The sequence below is a fragment of the Tetrao urogallus genome (assembly GCF_951394365.1).
Source record: "Tetrao urogallus genome assembly, chromosome: 22".
NCBI lineage: Eukaryota > Metazoa > Chordata > Aves > Galliformes > Phasianidae > Tetrao > Tetrao urogallus.
The window spans coordinates 1,966,047-1,990,565 of NC_136835.1; the positions used below are offsets into that span (position 1 = coordinate 1,966,047).

Below are 24,519 nucleotides of genomic sequence, written 5' to 3' on the forward strand. Positions count from 1 at the left end.
CTCACATCTCCCAGCCATCAGACAACCTGGACATGTGCCTCCATGGAGGCTGAAGCCTCTCTAACCCTGTCGAGCTTAGCAGCGTGGGTTCTGGTTCCCAAAAAGAATTGGCTCCATGTTAACCACGGTCTTTCAGGAAGCGAGGGCCTTTGGATGTGACATTGCCCAACTGTTCCTCCTGGGTAACTTTCCACCAGAACAATTTCCCCAAACCCACTCAGCACTACGCCTTCTGAGGTTGTTGTGCTGTAAGGAAGTGTGACTCAATGGAACAGTGCTGCAGTGTGTGCTAGGGCTCATTGGCTGCCAGTGCTTCGTTTCCTTTGCAGGCAGAATTGTGGAAGTGCTGTGGTGTCAGGAGCACGACTGCCCTATGCTTTGCTCACATCCTTATTTTCAATGCTGGAGAATGTACCAGTTTGCTGTCCTCCTACTTACAAAACCCAGACAGGTTTCCATTGCCTCTTTGATGCCTTTCTGTACTGGTTTTGAGCTACTGTCCATGTCCCTGTCCATTGCAGGGGAGTTGGAGTAGATGACCTCTTAAGTCCCTTCCAACTATGATTCTATGCTCAGGATGCTAGAAATGTAATGAAAATGCAATATAGTCCACGGATACCAACAGTTCTTCCTAACAAGAATCATAGAATCCCCAAACTTGGAAAGGACCCCTGAGATCATCCAGCCCAACCATCCACCTACCACCAATATTTCCCACTAACCATATCCCTTAGTACCACATCTACACGTTTCTTGATGAAACTGATAAGAGAGATTTCTGTATTATTTCTGACGTAGAGCCTTCCTGATGTGGATCTTCGCGTGTTCTGCCCACATGGGTTGCTTTTCTCACAAAGAAGAGCTAAGGTTTGGCCTCACTTCTTTGTGCATAAACGTGCATATGTATGTTTTCTGTATGTGTGTTAACCAGGTGGCATGTCTGTGTGTGCACCCTGGGAATGTAAGTGATCCCAGACTTCTGCCTCTTCGTTAGTCCAGAACCAGGCAGTAGGAAACCACGGAAATGAACTTTCTGCATTGAACAATGATTTTTGGGGGGGAAAAAAAAATAAATCAGGTCAAATTAACATAATCTTTAGAATTACATAGCATAGCAGTGTTGAAACACTTTTTAAAGCCTCAAGGGACAATTGATAACTTAATTCCCATCATCACCAAAATGTCGAAAGATTCTTCTGCTGTGGCATAATGGCTTTTTTAGCAGGAAGGAACGTGTCTGGTTTCCACCTGCAGGCAATAGGTGCAAGCAGTCTTCCAGCCAAGCTGGCAGCATTTCCTTAGGGGGAGGAGGATTTCCAATCTGTTCTTTTTCACCATTTTCCCCTTATTTCTGGTATATTTCTGGCCTAGCCTGTGTCCCCTGAAACCACAAAGAGTTTTTTGGTCTAATCAAAACGGAAAAGAGGAAGGCAGGGGGTGGAAGAAGAGAGGCCTTTCTGCATCCAAAGCTTGTGTTTGTGGGCGAGCTGCCCATAGAACGTTTTCATGGAGTTATCCTTTTGAGTTATTGGAGATAACCTGTTCTGGGTTCATTTTTCCCTGCTGAAGCTATCTAACAGAACAATCTCAAAGGGCTGCATTTGCTACTCCGCATGCATGGTAAGTTACTCATTTTGAGCAGCTTCCAACGACAGGCATCTTTTGTACTTGCTTACATACAGTATTTCTAGTCGAGCTGTGTTCAGACATGACAGGGAAATGCAATTCTGCCTCAAAGAGTTTATCTTTGAGTGATGATAGACACTGCTCAGCAAATACGAGCCGGAGCAGCAGATACATCAAATAGGAGAGGACAGGTAATGCAGTATGTAGGTATGTGGTGTAATGTGGTCGTTATTCCCCAGCCCTGGGGTTCAGTGAGCTCCCTGCTGTGCCCAGAATCCCTCCCCAGCCCCCTGAGGTCCCTGTGTAGAGCACAGGGTCCATTTAGCAGCTGCTCCTGCTGGACAAATCAAAATCCCATCTCAGCATTGCTGTAGACTTGACCTACAAAGGCATGCTGAGCTGATAAAGTGGTTTTACAGCGTGGAGGTTTTGGGGGAAGATCACAGCTAAACTTTGCAAAGCTAACATACTTCTTTTTTCCAGGAGAAAGGAAAGCAGAACAGTGGTGAAGTTTCCAAAACAGCACGACCTTTAAAGCTTTTCCTCTGCCACTGTTGCTTTGCATCAGTGTAGGTGCTTGAAAAGATTTCTTGTGTGACAGTTTGATCTTTTTAGCATATCCTCCAACTGCATTGATATTCTGACCATCCTTTGGTGTTTCAGCTGTTATCGCTGGCAGGCCCTTTTTTTTATCAGTTCAAATTGTCCTTGTGGCTTTGTTCATTAAGATGTACAATATGATACAGCAGAGCAAACCGCATAATTTGAATTAGCCCTACAGACGTTACTTGAAATGCTGGTATTGGACAGCTGTTGTTTCCTGGGAGATAAAGGTTCTTAATAATAGCAAAGCCCTCATCTTTGGGCAGAACGTAGAATGGAGTGCTTCAGCTTGCTATTTCCAGCATTGTTTTGCTGCCTTCTGGACTTGCTTAGCACACACACCTGCATAGCCCAGGATCTACAGAATTACCTGTACATACAAATATGCACTTATCACACATTGTCTGCATGTAAATCTTGCAGGTGTCTTGGCAAATGTTTCACTAGAGACCTGGAGGTGCAACACACGCACGTCACCACTGTTTCAAGCCTTGCACTGGGTGCTGCTGATGCTGCAAAACCCCGGCTGTCCACCTTGCAGCAGTGCCAAGCTGGCAGGTTTCACAATTATTACATGTCCATAGTGCAGTTTAAAACACTATGTTAAAACAAAATCCCTTAGGATGTGCAGTAAAGGGGCTGGCTGAGCTCTCCCTTCTCCCTGAGGGGCCATGCATTGCACTATGGCTGTGAATGGGGGCAGAGGTTGCTTTGTCCCTGCTGGGCAAGAGCTGTGGAGATGCCAGCTCTGTATGATCCATGCAGAACAGGTGGTTTTGTCCCATTTCAGTGACCTAAGAAATAATAATGTGTAGATATCTGAAAATATTGAGAGGGAAACAACACGATGCGTTTTCACACCATGCGGTCACATGCACAAAACCGCCCTAAAATGTGCAACAGGCCGATTTAATCCTCAGCAGAAGTTGTTTGTTTGTGGGGTTTTTTTTTTCTGATTATCGTTGACTGTGTGGAAGAAAAGCTGCTGGGTAGGATTTATTCCAACAGCAATCCGAAAAGAGGGCAGGTGGGAAGAATGCAAGAAGTCATTCTTTGCACCAGTTACCTTGCAGTGGGTTGGTGGAAGGTGAAGAGGCAACATGGGGATTCCTGAAGTACCCACACACTTCTCAGGCTTGATACCTCATCAGGTATGGTTGCTTGTCTTGGTTCTTGGTGGAGGTGTTTGCACAGCCTTTGTGTGGCTGCAGCAATCTGCACACAGGCACTTGCAGTTCCCAAAGAACCGGTGTTGGCCTTCCCCCAAAATGGTGTCTAGGTGTGGTTTTCCCTTACGCTGCATTTAGGGATTGAAATAAGAACCAAACCCTTGTAGATCTCGACAGAAGACGTGCAAAGGCGTAGTCTGAGCTGCAGCACTAATTTAGGAGTATTTTTGTTCTTGTCACACACAGCTTCCATACAGATTGTGATTATTTTTGTGAAACATCTGGTCTGCAAATCAAACTGTCTCTGGGGTGCATTGCAACATGCCCGTGCACAAATGCTTTCAGCACAAGCTGAAATTGCTTTACAGAGGCTCTTCATATAGGATCGTACCACAAAGTAGGTTTTCATCCATCCTTCAGAGGAGTGTTGGAGATGGGAAGGATCGCTGTGGGTTTGCACACTGGGGGATGATCTGGGGCTTCTTTTGCCCCTCACTGTCCCACAGTGTGACTGAACTACAATATGGCTGTTAGCATTTAACAGGGGTTGGCGATCATTCAGAAGGTTTGCATAGGTTTGTTTGTTTTTACTTGCCTTAAAGCTTTGAAATGAAGCAGGAATCTTGTGATACTGCTGTGAAAACGGGAATGTGAAAAAATCCTGGTCACTCAATGTGAAACAGCATAGAAAATCAGAAAGGATGAACGCTCTGCAAGTGGGTGCTCAGCCTGCATTTGGTTAAGGAATCAATTTAAAAAGCACTGCATGGAGTGGGTCCCTGTAATTATTAATGCCTCTTGAAGATTTTTAATAAGAGTTCTGTATGAAAGGTGCATTCTGCCATTACTTTGGGTCGGTGCTGCTGTGATGCTCTTTGCAATAGCAGCGTGCTTTAGGCTGTAGCACTACGGTTCTCACGGAAGAAAGCAAATAAGCCTTCAAGTTTTGTGAATTCAATTTTGCTGCGAGGATTTTAATTTCCCTCATTGTGTTGGAGGCTGTGGACTAATTATGGGCTGGTTGAAAGGGTCCAGTCCGTCACACTCAGTGAACAGTTGTAAGTTGGAGAGAATCCATTTGAAAAAATGAGAAGGCATAACAGTGGAGCTCATAACTCAACTAAATGTTGCCCAGATGCCTTCATGCAGTAATTTTATGAATGTGTGCATCTCTATGCGTGTGTGTGTGTGCGGCTGCACAGCCCTTAACAAAGTGGTGAGTGCCTAAAAGTTGGATCATGCTTGAGTGTTCTTATTTGGCAGATGACTCCATCCGTATCACAGCACAATGTATGTTACTGTCTTCATTCACTCAGGGTCTGGCCGTGGTGGAATCTGTTCTTAGTGCCAATACTAAAAAGAGGTTGTTAAGAAGAGAAACGCAGAGCTTTGTGGAGGCCCACAGTTCCTTTCTTGGGTTACCTGTGTAATTACGATTCAGTCCTCTAATGAATTTCTGTACAGGCAGACTTTAAAGGACCGTTCTGTTGTTTTTACTCTTCGTACAGCAAATTTTGTTGAGTCTTCCTGGTAGAAATCAGGAAAAGAAGCCTTGTCCGTGTCATCTTTACCTTAAGGTGAAAAGTGCCTAAGTGGATGGAGCCTCTTTGTCTCTCTGCTTTTCTTCATCCTCTCTGCTTTGCTTTGCCACGTCTTGTAAAGCAGCCCTCGTGCAGCACCAGCTCATTTGAAATGATAAGCATCACCTTTGTGCAGTTCACACCTGTCAGTTCGGGGCTGGCTTTGCTAAAGCTCAGCAAAGTCAGAATCGCACCGCATACGTTGTTGTCACTCCATGTCAGAGGAGGAGAGGGGAGATGGTTTTTTATCCACGGTGTGGGGCAGAAGTCTGATCTGCAGAGGTCTGCATGTCTGGTCTGGCACATAAAGATGGCTATTCTTGAAAATGAAGTAACGGTGAATGGCACGTAACTTGAATTTGAAAAAGCTGGTCTCAGGTTAGCCTATCTGTCTTAAAATTCAGGCTGTCTTAGCAGCAGCACTGCAGGGTCTGGAATGTTCCTTCTCACATAAGGCAGAGCAGCGGTGGAGCTTGGCGCACGCACAGATTTGTGTGTATTCATTAATTTCATACCAAAGCAACAATGACAATTTTTCTCTCCTTTGCAATGCAACCCCTGTAGTAGCGTGTGTGTGTTGGGGGGTATTTGCTTTGTTTTAACGTGAGATTATTCCTTTGGAGCACTGTGTATGTGCAGTCCTTCTTAAAGAAGACTCTGGGATTGAAATGGACATCAGACAACTCATGCTAAACTTTATCTGGTCTGTGTTCCCTATTGCAATCATCCAAACCATTTGCTAATCATAACTTTGTCATTCCAGCTGCAGCCAACATCTTGTTTGACTTGGATATTTGTTCGCACTTACAACTGCTTGAGAACTTTATTTTTTGTAACCTGTTGGTCTCTGTCCCCAGATGGGGAAGCGAGATGCACTGTCCACTTTGCACTCCTTCTTGACTAATATCTCTTCCAGCACGTGAACACAAGTTTGCTTTCAGCAGATTTTCTATTAAGTGTAAAAACTGACATAACCTTTTTGTTTCAGGAAGACAGTAAATTGAGACTATTTATAGATGCCAAGATGCTATCTCAGGAATTAATACTCAGTTTTATAATCCTTTCTAAACGCAACTTCCCCCTTCACCTTCACCACCATTTTCCCCTTCACCATTTGCTTGGTTAAAATGAGGCATTATTTGGGGATTGCAACTCGAAAACAAGGAAGAATCCCACTCTTGTTCTCATCTGTGCTTTGGAAGGCTTCCCTTGCAGCCTCCACCAGAGTTCCCAGCAGGAGAACAAGTGCTAGCATATTTAAGTGTGTGTTAGATTTGATTGCCAAGATGAGAACAGTCTATGTTGGCAGTGGAAACAGGCTAATGACAGCTTGATAATCTGTTATGCAAATCTTGGTGTAGTTTGTTAAATTGTGCAGGGTTTATTTGTTTTGCTCTGATAATTAAAGCATGTAGACCTTGTATCTGTGAGCATTGTGTATACCTTGTATGACTCTTGTCCTCACTGGTGCTTCAGAAAACCAGACTAGGGCTGTCCTCAGCTAAGTTAAAAAAGGAACGAGTCCTCATTTTTCCACTGCTGCTTCTGAATGTGCAGGAAGGCTGCCCTTCCCAGGGTTCTCCAGACAGCATGTTAATTAGGGGAAATGCCGATGTGAATTGTCTATTGTTGGTACAAAACTGAAGTTCCAGGCTAGTTCACAGAAACACACGTGGTAGAGTGCTTCTCTACATGATTTTGTTCATTTAAACGTTGCCTGCATCAAACCAAGTGGAGTCCTGTGAAGCCCCATCTTTGCTGTGGATGACCACATCTGGGTTTTACTGTTGGCTTGGTAGGTATTTGCAAGGTTCTGGTTATGTCCTGAAGAATCATCCCTTTAAAGCAAGCAGCCAACAGGTCTGTCTGTGTACGTTCCATCAAAGAAGAGAAGAATGTGTAGGACTAGATGAAAACTGAGTTACAAGGTAGCTAAATAAGCCAGGACTCCAGATAACGTGACTGAAATGTGATTCAGACGCAGTGGTAGCTGAAATAACACAGGGCACTGTCAGGATGGAGTTCTCTAGAAAATCTTCTGAATTTGGGTCAGTCTCTAAAATTGTACATTTCAAACACCTATGAAGGGATGAAACCCAGTTGGCAAGGTAGCACTTCCAAGACATTTCCCATGACTTGCAATGTCAGTGGAGTAAAGTAAGCTTCAGACTAACAACCACCAAAAAGCTTAAATATATTACAGCATAATAATCTCTTAACCACAGTAAAAATGATCTTTGCAGGTTGTGACCCAGTTAAAGTCAACTCCAGAATGTGTTTCACAGTATAGGAATGGGTGCTATCTACCTGCATTCCGGGACAGCATGCTTTGCACTGAAAGGGTGCTGCATCTGATCCAATGCAAAGAGGCCATGTACATGCGTAGTGTGCTACGAGATGCTTTTTGTTTGCTAGCTGTAAATATGGCCTGGACTCAGGGGTTTTTAGGATGCTTGGAAGTGCCCTGCGTTGCGTGAAGGAGGAGAAGAAACTGAAACATTCTCTGCCCCCACTGGGTGCCCAGACTTGGAGGCTGGAGGGGGGATTTTGGGGCAGGCAACGTTTGAATGCATATAATCTGTATTCCAAGTGTTAACTCTGTGTGCTGCTCCTGAGCTTCTGTTTTGGTACTTACCAACAGAAGAGTTGGTGTTGGTGTTCTCCCCATCTCATGTTCCCCTGACTTTGCAACCACCAGTAATTGTTCTGGCAAGGTCCAGGAAAAAAAAAAAAAAGACAAATTTACTGTTTTCCTCAGGCTCATAGCTTTTGAACTCGAGGCATGTCTTCTAAACAGTGCAACTCACTTCAAATGCTTTTTGCCTTTCATTTTATTATTGCTTGTCACGCAATGTTCTTTGAAAGCTTGCTCATATATTATCTGTTCCATTTTTTCCATTTTCCCTTTTTTTGCATGCTGTTCCTCCTGTTTCTTCCCTTCCTCCAATCCTCTGTTCCCGTGTGTAGACACAACGGCGACGACAGAACCAGCAGTTCACGGTTGGTATCACATTCCTGTTTATCTTATTTCTCAGCACTGCTGAGTGGCAAGACAAGCCTGGGAAGGGGAAGGAAAAAGAAAAAAAAAAAAAAAGGAAAATGCAGTCTTCAAGGGAAAACCACGTTTCAAGTGAACTGATCTCATAAATATCTCATCGTTTTTAAGGCTTGAAAGTCTGTCTAGTCTTGTCATTTCAGTTGTGAGTTTCATAACGGTTCCAGGCCAGCACTGATTCCCAAACGCAGTAGAAATGACACACGTGAAAGAGGAGCACAGAGGGAGCAAGTGACCTTTTTTCAGTACTCTTGATTACTGAGGTCATCGTTTTGGACTCTAAAATGAAACCTGGCTTGAGAAAATAGGAACTGAAATTATTTTTTTAAGCCATGCGTGAAATTTTCGGCATTTTTCTTCTATTTCAAGTCCATAAGAAACGGCCTCCAGGAGCTGCACCCAAGCTGAGCACCATGCTTGGTGTTCTGCGGGTGCTCAGCAGCTGAGCCCCTCACCTCAGAGATCAGGAGGGAAGTTTTCGTTATTACACTGCAGAAGGAAATTTTACAAACAAATAGCAACACTTTCTTATCAGCATAGCAGTCTAGCAAACTAACCCTTCTCATCTGCTCAGGGAAGTCTAGCTAACAGCTTGACAGCTTCCTTAGCTTCCTACATTTTCAAAGTAAGCCTAAACAGTCACTTCAGACTGAAAGTTGAGCATACAGTTTTTTGGCACAAGCTCGCTTTTCAGCTGAAGAATCAAAACCTCTGACGATTTTAATTGACTGAACCATATTTGTGTTTGCTGTTTTCTTATCGTTTGCAAATCGACTGTTTCTGTTGCTGACGTGAAATGGTGGAAGCCAAAAGTCTGTGGTGCTGAACAACTTTATCTTCTTGCCTCCTCCCAACAAGACACATCTTGGGCACTATTGTGTGGATGGAGGACTGCGTAGAGCTGAGTCTAAGTAGTAATCATAGTGGTGCCCCACATCAAATTGAGGGGAAAGCAGTTTTTGTTCCAAATAGCTTGCCTACATGGATACATTTTTCCACCTTATGTAAAAAACAAAAGCATTCAAGCTTGCTTCTGTTTTCTGTACGTTGCTGATCTCCCAGTTGTTTTTAATGTTGGGGTTCGACATCATGAGTTTGTAGCTACAGCCATGGAAGTCATAGCAAGGTAATAGGAGTCCCAAGTGACATCTCATCACGTGCTACCCTAAGGCCCATGAAAGTCAGATGAAGGCAAAACGTTAATCACCCCATCATTACCCTAGGGGAAAAGCCTTCAAGGCTTTTGGAGGCATTGAAAAAGACAATGAGTATGGTTTAATTAAGTAACAGCTTAAAAAAAGAACTTGGTAGTTCTTGGTAATTGATGATAAAGTATGAATAAAATTGCAGGAAAACACAGGTTAACCATTTAGCACTTTTCGTGTAGGTGGGACTGTTTTCCACAACGATAGGAATTAATGGTGGCTGGTGTGCGTAAGCACTCGGTGAATGTTACTTCATTGACTCTTCTGCTCTTGGGGCTGTGCAGTGGGTTTTGCCATCAGCTTTTGGCCATCACCATGCACTGGGCACAGACCCGGCATGGGGCAGGGGCTGCCAGAGCAAAGTGCTCCCCACCAGAGTGCCCACCTGGTTCTTAAGCACAAATCCTGGTGGCTTTCGTCTCTTACTTGTCATAGCCATACAAATAATGCTTTTTATTTGAAGAAGGACAGAGCCCTTCTTCATATAACCTCTACGAGAGAGGACTGCTTCTGTATGAGACTGACAGCTGAAATGACAAGCAACCCGAAGCAAGTTAGCTCTGGCAAACTTTCCTGCCTTAAAAATCTAACCTGTTTTGTACTAAACTTCACTGCCTTTGCCCCCTTGGGTTCTTTTCCTGTGAAGACTCTGGGATTTCTTTCCAAGCTTGTGTTGCTGGAGTGTGTATGGGTATACCAGGTGTTTATGTACGTTGGCCATTTGTTCTTACCAATGTCCAATCGGAGTGAGCATGTATGTGAATGACTAGAAATGCATGGGCATGAACTAAAGCCAAATGGATTTTCTCCAAAAACGATTTCAAATGAATTGGGGGAAGAAAAAATCAACAACAACAACAAAAAAAAAGTCCAACAACCAAACCCAGAAAGATTGATAGAAAAGAAAATGAAATGTAAGGGTAGTATGGAACCAGCACAATACTTCAATCTGGGAAAGGAATTTTGAGTCGTTTCATTTTTTGGAGTGTATCCTAGAGGACTGGGGGGAAAAGGAGTCCTGTATGTGTATGCATGTGAAAGCGGTAGCAAAACCCCTGCCATTCCTGTTCTCTGATGGAATGGAGTTAACAGCAGCAATGCATGAGTGACTTAAAAGCACGAACATTGTTAACTCTTCTTCTGTTTGAAAATGAGAGCTTAACTGTAAATTTTCTGATGCACTTTCTCCTTTCTCTGCACTGTTCATTGCCAGAACTCCAATAACAGCATGGTCATGGCCGGCAGGAAGGCTTGTGCTTCTGCTGCACTGCACTACACGGGGTTACTGAGCGTAAACCCTCCTTCCCTTCTCTTTTGCACTTCACGTGTCAGGGTGCCAGTGGGCTGACGCACCGGCGCACCACGAATTCGCAGCTCCCAGCCTACATGCAGGCAAATCGAGGGCAGGCATTGGTGTGGCAGTAGCTCTGGAAGTCTGCCAGCCCTGAATTGGGAAAATCAGTTATTGTTGTTTTTTTGTTCTTTTTTTTTTTTTTTTTTTTTTAAACACGTTCCCTTTCTTCCCTCCTGTCCCGCTCCCCTCCAAAGGTCCTAATGCAGATTTGCTGCTTCCCAGACGTGATTCCTCCTTTGCAGGCTGTGGAGCTCAGCCCTCTGAGGTTGCTGCCCTCTTTTGTGTGAGATTCCCCAGCTCTCTTTTTGCCTCCTGTACCAGTAGAGTGCCTACAAGCAGCCATGACCTCGTACACCGTGTTCTTTTGCTACAGCAAAAGTAACACACGTTGCATTTTTTCCCCTCGAGTTTTGACCCCTTCCTATTATAGGCAAAGAGCTTTAACGAACTTCTTTGTGATTTTTGAAGAATGCAGCCAATGCCCATTGCAGTGAGCTGTGCTCCCTATGTTCATGGCAGGTACTGGGGCACCTGTGTGTGCTGCACCCAGAGCACAGGCAGAACGTCTGCATAAACTAATTAATGAGAAGATAGGGTGAAAAAAAGTCTTTCCTGAAGCAGGCAGAGCACAAAGTCTGGAGTGTAGGGTAGCATTGTGAGAAGATCCCGGATGTGAGTGAGGAGTGGCAGGAAAACACATTGTCCAAAACAGAGCAGATAAATTATTTTCTGAGATGAAAATACTTCCCTGAAGGCCCATATGAATTTTTGGTCTTAGCAAGGTTTTGAATGGGAATATTTAACACTGCTGTATTAAGCTCTTGTTGCTTTTTCCAGTTGTGCTCAGTCTCTGAAATGAGTTTGGCTTGTCTGAAGCTGCAGCCAAAAGCTCAGCCATGCCAGAGCTCTCCTCAGTTTGCACATCTTGCCAAATTAAACAGCATACAAGGAAAAAATAAAGCCCCAGTGCTTTCTGCGTGAGCGTTATCGAGCAGCTCTGGCTGTCCAACCCCCTTTTTTTGCCTTCCTTTTTAAAAATGCCCTACTTAAAAGTGCAACTGAGAGTAAATAGGTTTCTAAATACAGACCTAATCCTTGGGGCAATTGAATAAAACATCACAAAGATCCACACGCATGTTAAGATTCCTCTTCAGTCTCGTAAAATTCTCCACATGAAACAGAATCTGGAATTGGTTATTTACAGTTTGATACAAAGGAGAACTTAGATTTTGCTTAAAAATCAGAGGTACCCCGTGAAGAAGGACAAAGCATTGCGTTCTCAATAAGCCTGCCAAAAAATGTCCATTTAATTGGCCTGACGCCTGCACCAGGCTGCAGGAGATACAAACCAGCTCTCAGGTTGCACCTTTTTCAGATGTGTTCTTCATCAGGAAAGTCTGTCTAAAAGAAGCTGCAGCGGACGCCAAGTGCGTCCTGATCAGAAGAGGAAATAAAGGACTTTGATCGTGGATGTGAAAGTTTTAAGGAGGAAAATCAAGAAATGATTTACCACAGGTCTGAAATCCCCCATGGAGCGTTCTAATACCTTTTGGTGGCAGTTTCAGGTGCAGGTAGAAACCGAACTGCCAAATGTTTATGTCTTCTTTTGCTTCATTAAAAATGGAACATTGCCCTTGTTTTTCCATTAAGAGGAAACGTAGTTCCCTGTAAGTGAGAGGGAAGAATACACAGGAGCAGTTCTGAAAGCAGAAGAGCTGAATGGCTCTTGCTCAGAGCACAGGTTTGCATGTCCAGTGCTTCTGTGCTCCACTCTGATTATTTTTATAGATTACAGTAAAAACAGGTGGCTCCCTGGAATTCAGCAGCGTTGCAAAACCGAATTTCTTGCCATTAATCTGAGCGGCTTCCCTCTTTAGAAGATCATTCAGGCTATAGCTTCAAGATGATATACTTTAAACTCTATTGCTAAAGAAGGATGTCTTTTTTAATGAGCTATACGTATTGCTTGTAGCTTTCCAACAGGGCACAAGTGTTCACATTGAGTGTACAGTATTAACACCTTTGTTTTTTACAAGGAAGCCTTTGCCCTGCAAAAATCCATCTTGAGCTACTGTTGCTCACTCCTCCCCCATGTGTAAGAAAGAGATGGGGATGGAGGATTGCTGCTCCTCCAGGCTCCAAAGCCCCTGGAAGCACAAATAACTTCCTCCAGCATTTTCCAGGAGCGTATTGAGGCTCCACGAGGCATTTGCCTTGCTCTTGAACAAGGTTATCCCATACCACAAATAAAACCAGAACTCAAAGCAGCACCCATTAGCGTTCACTGGACCCATTTTGCAGAACGTGGGTGAGTACGGAGCACATGTCAAGGCACCCAGTGGTTATTGAGAGCTCACCCTCCTTCTGCTGTGTTCAGTCTCACCAAACGCATCAGGGTTTGGTCAGCTCATGCTGGAATTGTTCCGGTGCTGATAGTTTGTGGTCACAAGAGTTTGTCTTGATCAGCTTTGAGGATAGATGCTTTTTTTTTCCCCCAGAAATGCATTAAAAACTGGGAGACTAAAATATTTTTGTCCTTTTTTTTTTTATTTTTAACAGAAGGTACAGCCTGCAGTCTGCATCTACGATGCCTTTCAGTTTTGAAATGTGCTCCACGATATTCTTGAATTCATAAATTTCCGTACTTGTCTACGTTGCCCAAACCCACTGAATTTCAGTGGAAAATTGGAAGAAAAATTGACATCAAAACGTTTACGTAACCCAAATCAAACCAGAATTAATTGGGAAATTGCCCCTATTTGATGAGTCAAAGGCTGAGTCTGGGGGTTTCTGCATGCTGTTATGAATGAGTGACTTTGGTTCACCTCCATGTTCCATGTGTTAACAGTGTAGACTGAGGAATGTTTCTGCCAGTCTGTCAGTAATAAAGTAAATGATTGGAATCCCGAAATACAAGTTACTTACTCTGCTCAGACCAGCAGAAGATGGCAAGTGATTGACTCATTTGTTTCCCCTCCCCAAGAAATTCACCCTCGGTTCTTAAGTGTGTTGTTTATTGTCACTTGAGGAATACAAAGAAAAATGAGTTTGTTTTTGCTTGTAAGGCTTTACTCAGTTGCCAAATTCCGCAGAGGAGCTGGACTATGGGGATCTCTCAGGTAAGGGCTAGCACTAGGTAAAGCACTGCTGTTCTACACTAGATACCGGTTCCACGTTGATTTCTGCGTCTTGGCCATTTTGCATTGTATAGTCGCTGTGGTGTAGCAATTAATGGCACACGGAGTCCCACAGATCAGAAGCACACTGCTGTCTGTTGGGTTTTCCCTCCCTATTTTTTGGCATTGGCACCATTTTGTGAAAGGAGTGAAAAGGGATGGGAGGAAGACGGGGTCACCTTTCAGGCTGGCTGCCAGGCCCGCTGCCCTCTGTGGCATGCAGGAGCTTTTCGAATGCTAATTTGGAGGCCTGTTGAGTTGGAATTTAATGTTTGGAAAACACTCAACTCTGCTGTAATGTGTGAAACTGTCTTTGCAAAGTGCAGCCGGCACTAAATGGAGGCTGCCCGCTCATTTCTTGGAAGGGGAGTGTCAGATTGGGAATCAAGAGGAGGTCCTGGTTTCATCAGCAAAGACAAAGCCAACAATTCAAACCTTTTTTTTTTTTTAACCCACAGGCAACTGAAAGCTGCATGGATGCATCTTTATGGTTGATCCTTGCAAATTCTTAACGAATAAGCAAAAGCATTCTCAGTGGGTGACCTGGGGCAATGGGTGTATGCAAAATGAGCGCCGTAGCACAGTCTGAACCTCTGATCTCCATGGTTTGGCAGGCTCTCCTCTGGGAAGCGGTGGAGCACGGAAAGCACCGGTGCCTGGTCCCCATCCCAGCAGGTCTCTACCATGAGGTGCACCGGTTGGCTTTGGTCCACCACTGTGTTGTTCTGCAGTTTAAAAACCTAACGCTGGGTACCAAAGCCCTGAGACCTCAGTCTTTTTCCATAAAATGCTTTTCTGCAATGAAACTAACAGCTTCTCTTCCTGTAAGCCACTATAAGGATGCTTTGGCCAAGAGGTTAGAAATGATTGATTAACTCGATATGTATTCTAACACCTGAGCAATACTAATAATTATTATTGCAGGCCTGGGCCAGATCTCATAGGTAAGAAGCACTAGGTGTCTGTTAAATATCACTGTGTGGGTGGAAAATAACTGTTTTGCTCTGATACTCTTTTTTTTTTCTTTATTTTTTCTTTTCTTTTTTTCCTTAAAGAAAACACATATTTTGGTGAACAAACAGAAGGATGGGAATTAAATCAACAGAGGAATTCCTCAAAATGGGTGTCTGCTAGCAGCACTGCCTCCCTTTGGCTGCAGCACAAGTTGGGTCTGCGCTGCCTGTCTCCGCCGTACCCTCCCTGTGCCCTCATTCACTCATGCACTCACTTTGCAGTGACACATCCACTTTTCTCAGAGAGCTGTGGATGTGTTGACTGCTGATACGCTTCATATTTTTGTTCTTTTTGTCAATTTGAAATTTAAGTCCGTATTTCCCATGGGCTTCTCACAACGCAGTGCGAGCAGCAAGCAGGTGAGCGAGCACCTTTGTACACTAACAGACACCCATTTTGGAGCATCAATTTTGACTGCTGATGGTTTTTTCCCCCAAGAACTTGGGTGGTTTTTTTTGCTTGTTGCAATCTTAAGTTATTTGTGTACAACCAAAGGATGGCTCTCCCAAGTCAAACATACCAATATTACTGGAAAACAGAGTGGCAGCCCAGCACTGCTCGCTGCTCTGACCAAGTCTCTGCCTTCCATCACATAACTCATGCCCAGATTCCCGAGAAACTGACATAGGATCCCGTTTTGGATTGGTGGCTGCAGCTCAGAGGGCAGCACAGGTGAGTGCTGAGCCGAAGCCCATCCCGCAGAGGTGCGTGCTCAGCCCGCCGGGCTGTCGAAATGTGGTATAAACTGAATGTGCTGCTCCCGCTGCAGTGTTTGCTCAGTGTGCTGTTCGTTTCAGGTACTGGCGTCCTGCTAAATGCTTCAACGGAGGCTCTGCCAACTGTACAAATAAGTAATGCATCTATTGCCTTGCATCCAGGTAGCTAGTTCCCAGTGCCGCGTTCACTTGTGTGTGTCTGTGCCTCTCAGAGCTGTGCTCCTAACGTAGGATGTACGGGACAGAGGCGTTTGTCTCACACTTCCGCAGCACAGATTGACTTCTGATTCTACTGCAGCGTTTTTTCAGCCCTGTAGTGTTACAGAGACAATTCCTGCAGTGCTGTGAGTGACGAGTCCAAACTGCTTTGTATTGGTGTGTGTATATACGTACGCACGCACATAAATATATATGCTGCTGTGTGTGATGATTGCAGTAATCCAGTTAATCTAATTCCGTACATCTGTATTTTCGGGCCCCTCAGGTGCATTATGGTCTTCTTGTTTGTCTCAGCAGTGTTGATACACATCTTGTAAAACACTGAACAATCAAGAAAGACCCGTGTAGCCTTTACATCTGGTTTGATTAACTAATCAAAACCTGATTAGCACCTTTGTTCAAGGGGTTGCTGATTAATCAATTACTATTGATTGTAAGTGTCGCTCCATTTTCTAGCGGAGGGAAGTCTGAAGAAACAACCAATAAACATTGAGCAGCTGTCATAGTGATTAAATTTATTAAAACAAAATGCATTCTTTTTTATGAAGCGAGCTTAAAATGGGTCACTGAAGAGAAGCTTATTGATTGAAGAAGGATGAACTCCTTGAATTTCTCCAGCTTAAATTAGACCAAATTCAATTACGATACGACGAACAGGTTGACACTACTCTTTAACAGTCCATCAATAAATTAGAGTAGGGGTAGGAGCAGCACACTTAATGCTGGACTATAGCAATGAATAATATTATTGCTCATCCTGCTGTGCAGGCAGTGATTACTGTCTCCCAGCTGGTAGATGAGCACTGATGATTATTTTCCAGTGGTTCTGAACTGAAGACACCCTGTTCTCCCTGCTCTGCCCACCGACACCCCAACGGCTGCCCCACGTTTTAGTGATGTTCCTTGATGTCAAAAACGTGGTTCTCCAAAAGGATTCACCAGCAATTTGTCAAAAGAGCAGCCAGTGGGAAAATGTCAGCACCAACCTGGTTTCTGACCTCTTAGGAAAGGGGAATAGTTGGTTCATCCAGCGAGGTAAAGTCATTGCACCTAACTCATGACCATGAGGGAAGTGTGGAGACTTGCATCATTTTGGTGTTTTAACTGCATAATAGGCAAAACTTTAACAAGAGGAAAAAAAGATTGATGAGTTGGGAACTCTTGAAAGAAGTGGATTTAGGTTTTCCCCATCACGATGCATTTATTGCATCTGGGAAGCAGGGTAGCTGTCAGTGGAGCCGCTGTGTATACGCATACGTGTGTGCACACAAATTAAACCCATGTTCTCCAGTGTCCACAGCTTGAAATTAATTTTCACCAAGAAATAAAAGAGAAATTTTTGTGTGAGTGCAGGAATAAGTCAAAATATGCCAGAATTCCTATCTGTGCTACGTGCTTGTGAAAAGAACTCCATCCGTTTTCTGCTTTAATAGCACAAATGGCTGCAGAAAAAAAGTTCAGAGCTGTTCAGATGTCACAAAGTGGAGCTGTAGATCAGAACTCAGCCAGAATTGGCTAAGGAAGTGGTGGAGTCACTGTCCCCAGAGGTGTTTAAGGAAGGGGTAGGTGCAGTACTGGGGGACGTGTGGCAATAGTGGCGGTAGGTGGATGGTTGGACTAGATGACCTTACAAGTCTTTTCCAGCCTTTGTGATTCCATGACGGGTAATATCTCCTAAAGCTTTGGTTATTTCATGTCACTGGTATTTAAAGAAATGGAGCCTTAATCAGAAGCAGTGCTGGAGCACGTGGGGTAAAACAGTGAGCCATGCTGCTCAAGGTAAAAGCAATACCAGAAAGTGAGGACTGGCGTGAAGTCGCTCTGGAGTTTTTCAGCTAAATAAAATGATTTGTTCCTAATAGCTCTGAAGCTTTTAACTCAGATGTGATTGATATGTAATTAAAAACCAGCTAGTAAAGTCAGTCAGGTCCAATCTGGTCCTTTCTTTTAATCTTGAGATGCTATCACTTAAAAAGAAGAGCTGGCGTATACATTCATATATGCGTATATGTGTGTATATATAAATATGCATATCTCAAAGCCTCATTAAAACCAGAATTGATTGGAGCCTATTCATTGAGTAGCTGGGAGGAGAAAAGCTTTCCGTAAGCTAAACCTTGCTGTAAGAGCTTGACCCACATTATGAGGATATTACTATTAAAATCTGCCAGCTTTTTTTTTTCCATGCTCCCGAGGCTGCAGTAAGTGATCTATTTTTAAGCAATTACTACTGCAAAAATGCTAAGAGAATTTGAGATTATTATTAACACTTACTTAAAAAATAATAATAATAAAAAATCCTACTAATCGTAAGTCACATAACGAAGATTCGTCTGGCTTAAAATAGGGATCTCAGCTGAGAATATTCATATGAGAGATAATTAACATCAGTGTCTCCTATGGGTTCCTCGTTACCTGAGTCACTTTCCATGCTCAGATACTGGGGCTGACGAGTTGTCAGTTTTGCCACCTGCATGGGTTTGTCCTCAAGCCAGGAGAAAAGTGAGCAGAGCACCATGGGTGTGCTGCCAAGTGCTGGATGCTTGCTTAGGACTCTGTGTATTTAATGCTAAGGGAGTTAGTATGGAGTGGAGTAGGAACCAGTCACAAAATGTCTTTCTCTGTGTAGTGTCTGAACAAATCACACTTTCTGTTTAAAGGAAAACTTCAGGACTCTCGTTGGGAGTGCTGTCATTTATTGTTGTCAATTAAAGTGGTGCTTGGTTAAAATAATGAACAAAACCTCGTTTAAAAGCTCCCAAAGTTTATCGGCCGCAATTTTAAATGGGACTGCAGTGCTCTCTGCTGCTGTATATTGTGCTGCATCTCATGCTGAGAAGTTCGCTGCTACATCAGGTAAAAATATGGCAGGGCACAGTCGTCCTCTTCTCAACGCAGTAGTTTAAAACAAAAAAATTGATTTTTTTCCCTGCATATATTGACTTACCGTAAGCAGACGGTGCCATTATCACTGCAGTTTTCCTTTAAAGTGCTTTGATATAATCCGCCCTATTTGGATCACATCAAAGCACCACCCTCTGAAACGGGGTCCAGCTGAGGTGCAACGTAGCTGTGGAGTAGCAGAATAGTTGTGCATGTTGTCCCCAACATGCAGCAGTGTCTCTGTGCTGACTCCTTCTATCCCTCCCTGCATCCCTCCCCCCTTCCACACTAAGAAAACACAAGCAAAACAAGAAACAAAGCCATCGTAGAAACATTCTGACTATTGGATTTAAAGGCCAGCGTGCTCCAATATATATTAACATCTTAATGGGAAAGCTCTGCATGTATACATTTACTACTCTCTGACAAGAGGGAATTAAATGTCAGAAGGATTTGTAGCATCTATAATTGAATTGGTGCTGAGAAAAGCAAATCTTAAGGAAGAATAACATATTAGGATTAGCAAATAATGTGGCATTTTGTCAGTTCCTGCCATCTCGTCTGTTCCCTCTTCAGTAATAAAGTTGTGATTTCTTTTTTTAATCATAGATATGAAGCGGGAATAGCTTTTGTGAATCGGAGACAGCATTTTAAAGCAGATTCTGGTTTTTAAGGTCAAGTTTGTCTTTCTTGTCACAAATTTGGGAATGATTCCCCACTCCGAAGTCTCAACACTGTGTTACCGAGGAAATAATGAGTGGCATCCATTACTGATGCTCATTCAATAGGAAATAATCTGCCACCTGGGATTATTTCTGCTGGGCAGCACCCCAAAGTAAAGGCAGTAGGAACCCCTGTGAGCCCTAGAAGATGCAGACTGATGACTTTCTACTGCCTTGTGCCTTCTTCCCTGTTTAAAAAGGAGAAACAATTTGGCGAGAGGGCTTCCGCTTTGAAAAATCTGATTTTTGTGCTATTTTAATTTGCAAGTGGTTCCTTCAGAGAGCAAATCGATGCAACGTAGGAAGGACAGGAAGAGGAGTTAATTCCAGTAAGTGCAGGGGTTGTAGTGCTTCTAAATGCGGTGCATTTATTTTTAAACAGAGCTCCTGCCTGTTTTGTCCAGCACATTCGCAATTAGACACCAAGAGCCATTCCTTGGGTAATTAATATGTAAATATAAAGATATCTTTAAAGTCAGAAGTGCACCATCAGCGGCTGCACGGTTGGGTATCGCATGGTTTGCAGCCACTGTGGGGTTGGCTACATCCTTCAGAGCTAACCTTGATGAAGAAGGTATTTAGCCATGTACCTGACACAATGATTCTTCTCTGAAGCTGCAGTGGCCCCAGCACACCCCAGGCTTTGGTTTTACCTGGTTGCCGTTGCAGCAGCATCCCTGCCCAAGCGGGGTGGTCTGCTTGGCATGGTGCTGCACCACCCCGGGCATCATTCCCATCAGCGAGCAGGGATATCCTGCTTCTTGCCAAAGCAGCAAATGCTGGGAAGTGCTCACGACACAGTTTGTTCCTACTGAAGATGATTTAAAATAAAAAAAAAGGAAGAAAAAATGTCCTTTTTTAGAGGCGGTTTGTTCTGGCAGCTTGCCACAGCAAGTAGAAATCCTTCAGTCGGGGCTCCAGGACGTTCACCACGTTCCTAAATGCTTATTGTTATTTGTCTTCACCAGAAAGCTGGGAAGCATTGACCTCAAAGGCAGCACTTCCCCTTGGACATGGAGCTGCTGACAGTTCAAGATGTGTTAATTCTCACAGAGCTGTGCATAGGGCTTTTCCACCAATGAAGTGTATTCTGGGTGGTTTCACAATTAAGTTTTATCCTTTGAGTGCACTTTGGCATTACAGTGTAAGGGAGAATTTTTGTGTTTGGGTTCTCTGGGTCTCATTTTTATTCTGATGGTGAATTCCTGTGCAATAACTGGCCCGTGGCATGTGTTCTCTTTGCTGAACACCAGGCTTTAACATGCATCCTGGCTTGCTCCTCCCACTGCTAAGTGACCTGGCTTTGGGTTGTGTGGAAGCAAAAGCCATACGGTTTACAGCAGTGTCTTTTTTGTCCCGTTGAGTTGAGCTCATTAGGTGAGTTCCTGGAAGGGGGTTCTCCCTTCGTGATGCTCGTGGGCTGTTCTTTGTTTTATCCCCCAACGTGCACCAGAGCCTGGCAGCATCAAACCATTGCGTGTGCCAAAGCTGCTGCTTCGAAAAGTTGAAGAAATACTCCAAGGTTTTTTCTTAAATTGTTTTAATTAAAGCGTGCTATACAGCGCTCCCAGTCACGAGTTATTTACTTGCATCCCTTAGTGCTTCATCTTAGAACAGAATTGGAAATATCAATAGAGAGCGTAAATCCTGGGCTTCTGCTTGAGAGCATTGTATCAGGTTTCAGCTCAAAAGAGCACCATTACCTTTAGCTGTCACGGATCTGTACGCTTGATCGATAAACTTCAAATATTATTAGAGGTGGAGGCTTCAGAGATTTGCTCTGTTCTTTGGAGAGAGACCGGGATAAATCTTTCTTAAAAATTGACTTGAATTTGCACTCTCAGTCTTCCTGGTAAAATGCATTTCTCTTAGGTGCCTGGGCAGCTGCACGCAGGGCAGATTTATAGGCCATGTGCTTCTTGTAGTGAAAGATCTAAATGGTAAATCCTTCACATATGACTTCACAAATCATGTAAAGTTAAAAGATTTTTACCGTTTCTGTTGCTGCTGTGCTTAAATTGTAAGGTATGGCCAGTAAATCATTTTAATGGAGGTGTCGCGCTTGACTCAATAAAAAAAAAAAAAGAGAGACAATGGTTTAGCTTCTATTCCAAAATGTTAATGTATTAATCAACGGGAGAATAATTGTTTTTTACTACGTTATAAATCTCAGTTGCCATTAGAATTGCAGCGAGGGTTGATGTAGCTGCGTTCTTAAATTAAAATTGTTTACACTGCTATACATTCATTTTACATGGCCATAGCTCATTCCGGGTTCGTTTTGGAGTTGTTCCTCAGCCAAATAAGTCATTCCTCTCCCGGTGATGGCATCCTAAGGGAGAGATGCTTATAAAAGAAAACTAATTGCATGGTGAGGAGTTAAATAAATAAAATAAAGCAGTTGGAGGCGATGCACAATTATTGCTCACTATCTGCTTTTGAAGAGGTTTTTATAGTCGGGATTAAGAGTTTTGTGTCTCCGGATGTCGTGAGCTGTAATGAACAGAAAAGGTCATGCTTAATTATGTAATTTTGAGTTCTTATTGGGGGAGATGATGGCTGTAGATGCATTTACAGAGCTCGGTTGATTGTTTCTTTTTGGGCTGATGTTAAAGTGTTTTCACCGGGGCACTTGTTAATGATGTCTCTCCAGAGCTAACGATTCACATTGCCACATTGTACCGCTACTTGTTGTGCCCTCTGCCCATAAGGAAGACTGGAGTTTGGGGAGTATCCTAGGGGAACCTCCAAAAACTCATGCCCACCGATGATTCCACATCTCTTCTCTTCCTTTCCCTGTCCCAGCTGTCCACCAGTAGTGGTAGTGCTGCTGCTTGTAGCGGGAGGCACCTGGCGAGGTATCGGCCAGATCAGTTCACCCTGAACTCATCTGTCTGGATAGCTCCACGCTTTATCCCTTCTCCTTTGGAAAGCAGAAGGGTGGCTTTTCCAAACCGGAGGGCGGCTGCAACCAAAACCTTCACGTTGTCTCGTAGTAAGTCCCCAATTCTTACTGCTCTTCTAATCTCAACAGATTCTCGTGCAGGTGAGGAAGGGGCAATAAGGAGCGTGGACCATGCAGTCGTCGGTGGTGTCGTGGCCGTGGTTGTATTTGCCATGCTTTGCCTGCTCATCATTTTAGGGCGATATTTTGCGAGACATAAAGGTAAGACAAAGACTGCAACTGGAAAATGAACGGACTTGGCACGTGCTTCAGCTTCCGCGTGGTGTTTTGGTCCTCTGGGTGCTTTAGAAGAGCATCTCTTCTCTTTTACACGAGGAAAGCTGTGGCAGGCAACCAGTGTGCTGTGCTGAGTGTGCTCGGTACACAAGTTAGAGCTGAAATTTGGAGGTCTGGCTACAAAACCTCATTGACCTGGGGTGGTGCATATGTGCCAGGTGGATTTTTTGTAACATGATGGGTCTGTGAGGCCGAGCCCACGTGCAGTGCTGTGACCACTCCAGCCCCTGTGATTGCACCGAAGGATTTATGTTTACCAGCTTCACTGAGAGCATTTGGAAAAGCTTCCGAGTGTTGGAAGCAAACAGGAGTTGCACGGTGGGCTGTCTCAGGCAGGACTGTGGAAACCTCTGCTCCATGTGCTGGGGTTTGTGGTGCTCTGGGACTTACTCTCGGGCTCTTTCTTTCTGGTGGTGTCGATTGCCCATCCTGCTCGTGGCTTTGTTGCTGGCTCTTGCCATGTCACACAGCATACCACTTCCTTTGCAGGTACATATTTCACTCATGAAGCCAAAGGAGCGGACGATGCAGCCGACGCAGACACAGCTATCATCAATGCAGAAGGAGGACAAAACAACTCCGAAGAAAAGAAAGAGTACTTCATCTAGAACAGCCTTGGTTTCAATGAGGTGTCCAACCGTGGACGGTTACTGGCCCTATTTAAACGATAAAGAGACAGTGATATTGGAAGTTGCAACCAGCTTGTGTCTTTTTTAAAGAGAAACGCAAATGGGTGGAGAGCTGTGAGACTGGGAGGGTCTGGGATTTGCTGTGTAAAAATATTCTTCGTAAAGTACACTCTGCTGTTCGACACCTCAGTTCGTTTGGGTTTTGTTTTTTTGGCCAAGTCCGGCTTGGGTTTAGTTTAGTGAAGTCATTTGCAGAAGATTCTGTGCCTTGTTTTATTTCTGTTTGTTTGGGTTTGGGAGGAGGCTGGGAAGAAGAGGGGCTTCTGTGCGTTAGTTCCCTTCGGGTTTCTGTGGTTCTTTGTTTCCCCTTTTGTCCTCTGTTTCTGGAGTTGCCTGCTGGGACCCCTTGGAATAGGTTGGTTTCTTTCAAGGTGTTTTTTCCTTCTTTTTATCTTCACTGTTTTCTGTTCAAAACTCGGTTTCATCGGAGGAGAACCAGCACATTTTAGATTTCATAGTTTGCAATTCGCTGTACCCATATTCCATTTTCTCTATTGTCGTAAAGGCTTGGATAAACAAACAAACGAGAACCTGTTTGTGGCTGCCCGTGTTCCAAATGCTTTAGATTGATGGAGACTAGAAAATAGCCCGCAACTCAGAAAAGGTGCTGCCCGTCCGCGGTGCATCCATCCGCACCCAGGCTCTGCTCCCAGCCAGGTGTCCTGCAGCCCCCGGCGGCTCTGGAGTGCAGGATCTGCCCCACAAAGGGTTTAGGGCAGGATTTCTGCTCGGATAATGTTGCAAACTGCTCTCTGTCCTGGCTTCTCCCCGATCTGCTAGCACAGGAAAAGCCCTCCCAGATTGCCAAAGGCTGCGAGTGTGCAGCTCTGTGGTTCTGTCCCCCTCCACTGGTGTGATGCTTGGAAGGCATCAGGGTGGGTGTGGGGTTGGGTGCTCATCCCACTGGGATGGCCCATGTGTCTCCAACCCCAAAGCCATCGCTGCGTCCCACACCGTGTCAGGTCCGAGCCCTGGGGCGGCTGGACAGGTGCAACTGCCTTTTATTTTGTTTTGTTTTGATCTGATGGATAAAAAGTGGGAATTTGCGTTAAAAAATTACAGTGCTAACTGACTTATTAAAGCCATAGGTAAAAAGGAGAATTTAGGTAGATTATAGATTGGTGACAGATAGCAAATCACAACGAGAAGGCGCTATGGGAATCCTACCTGAATTTGGTGAATTACCTTGGATGTAGAGAGGTACCTTTTTTTTTTTTTACTGTGTTTATGTGGAACGTGTATGCTGATTTATTTAAGGGTAACATTA

General features: G+C 44.1%; 1 protein-coding gene across 1 annotated transcript in view; it reads left to right on the top strand.

Annotated features, from left to right (window-relative positions):
• CADM1 (cell adhesion molecule 1) overlaps positions 1–23,171 on the top strand; it is a gene marked incomplete at both ends in the record, with an annotated part of 156,472 nt that extends 133,301 nt beyond the window's left edge. The window contains 5 exons of the mRNA XM_079545727.1: positions 7,946–7,978; positions 13,658–13,711; positions 15,580–15,660; positions 22,357–22,488; positions 23,053–23,171. Of these exons, the coding sequence (XP_079401853.1) occupies positions 7,946–7,978; positions 13,658–13,711; positions 15,580–15,660; positions 22,357–22,488; positions 23,053–23,171 (419 nt within the window). The remainder of the gene's footprint in view (positions 1–7,945; positions 7,979–13,657; positions 13,712–15,579; positions 15,661–22,356; positions 22,489–23,052) is intronic.
• Between the last annotated feature and the right edge of the window lie 1,348 nt (positions 23,172–24,519).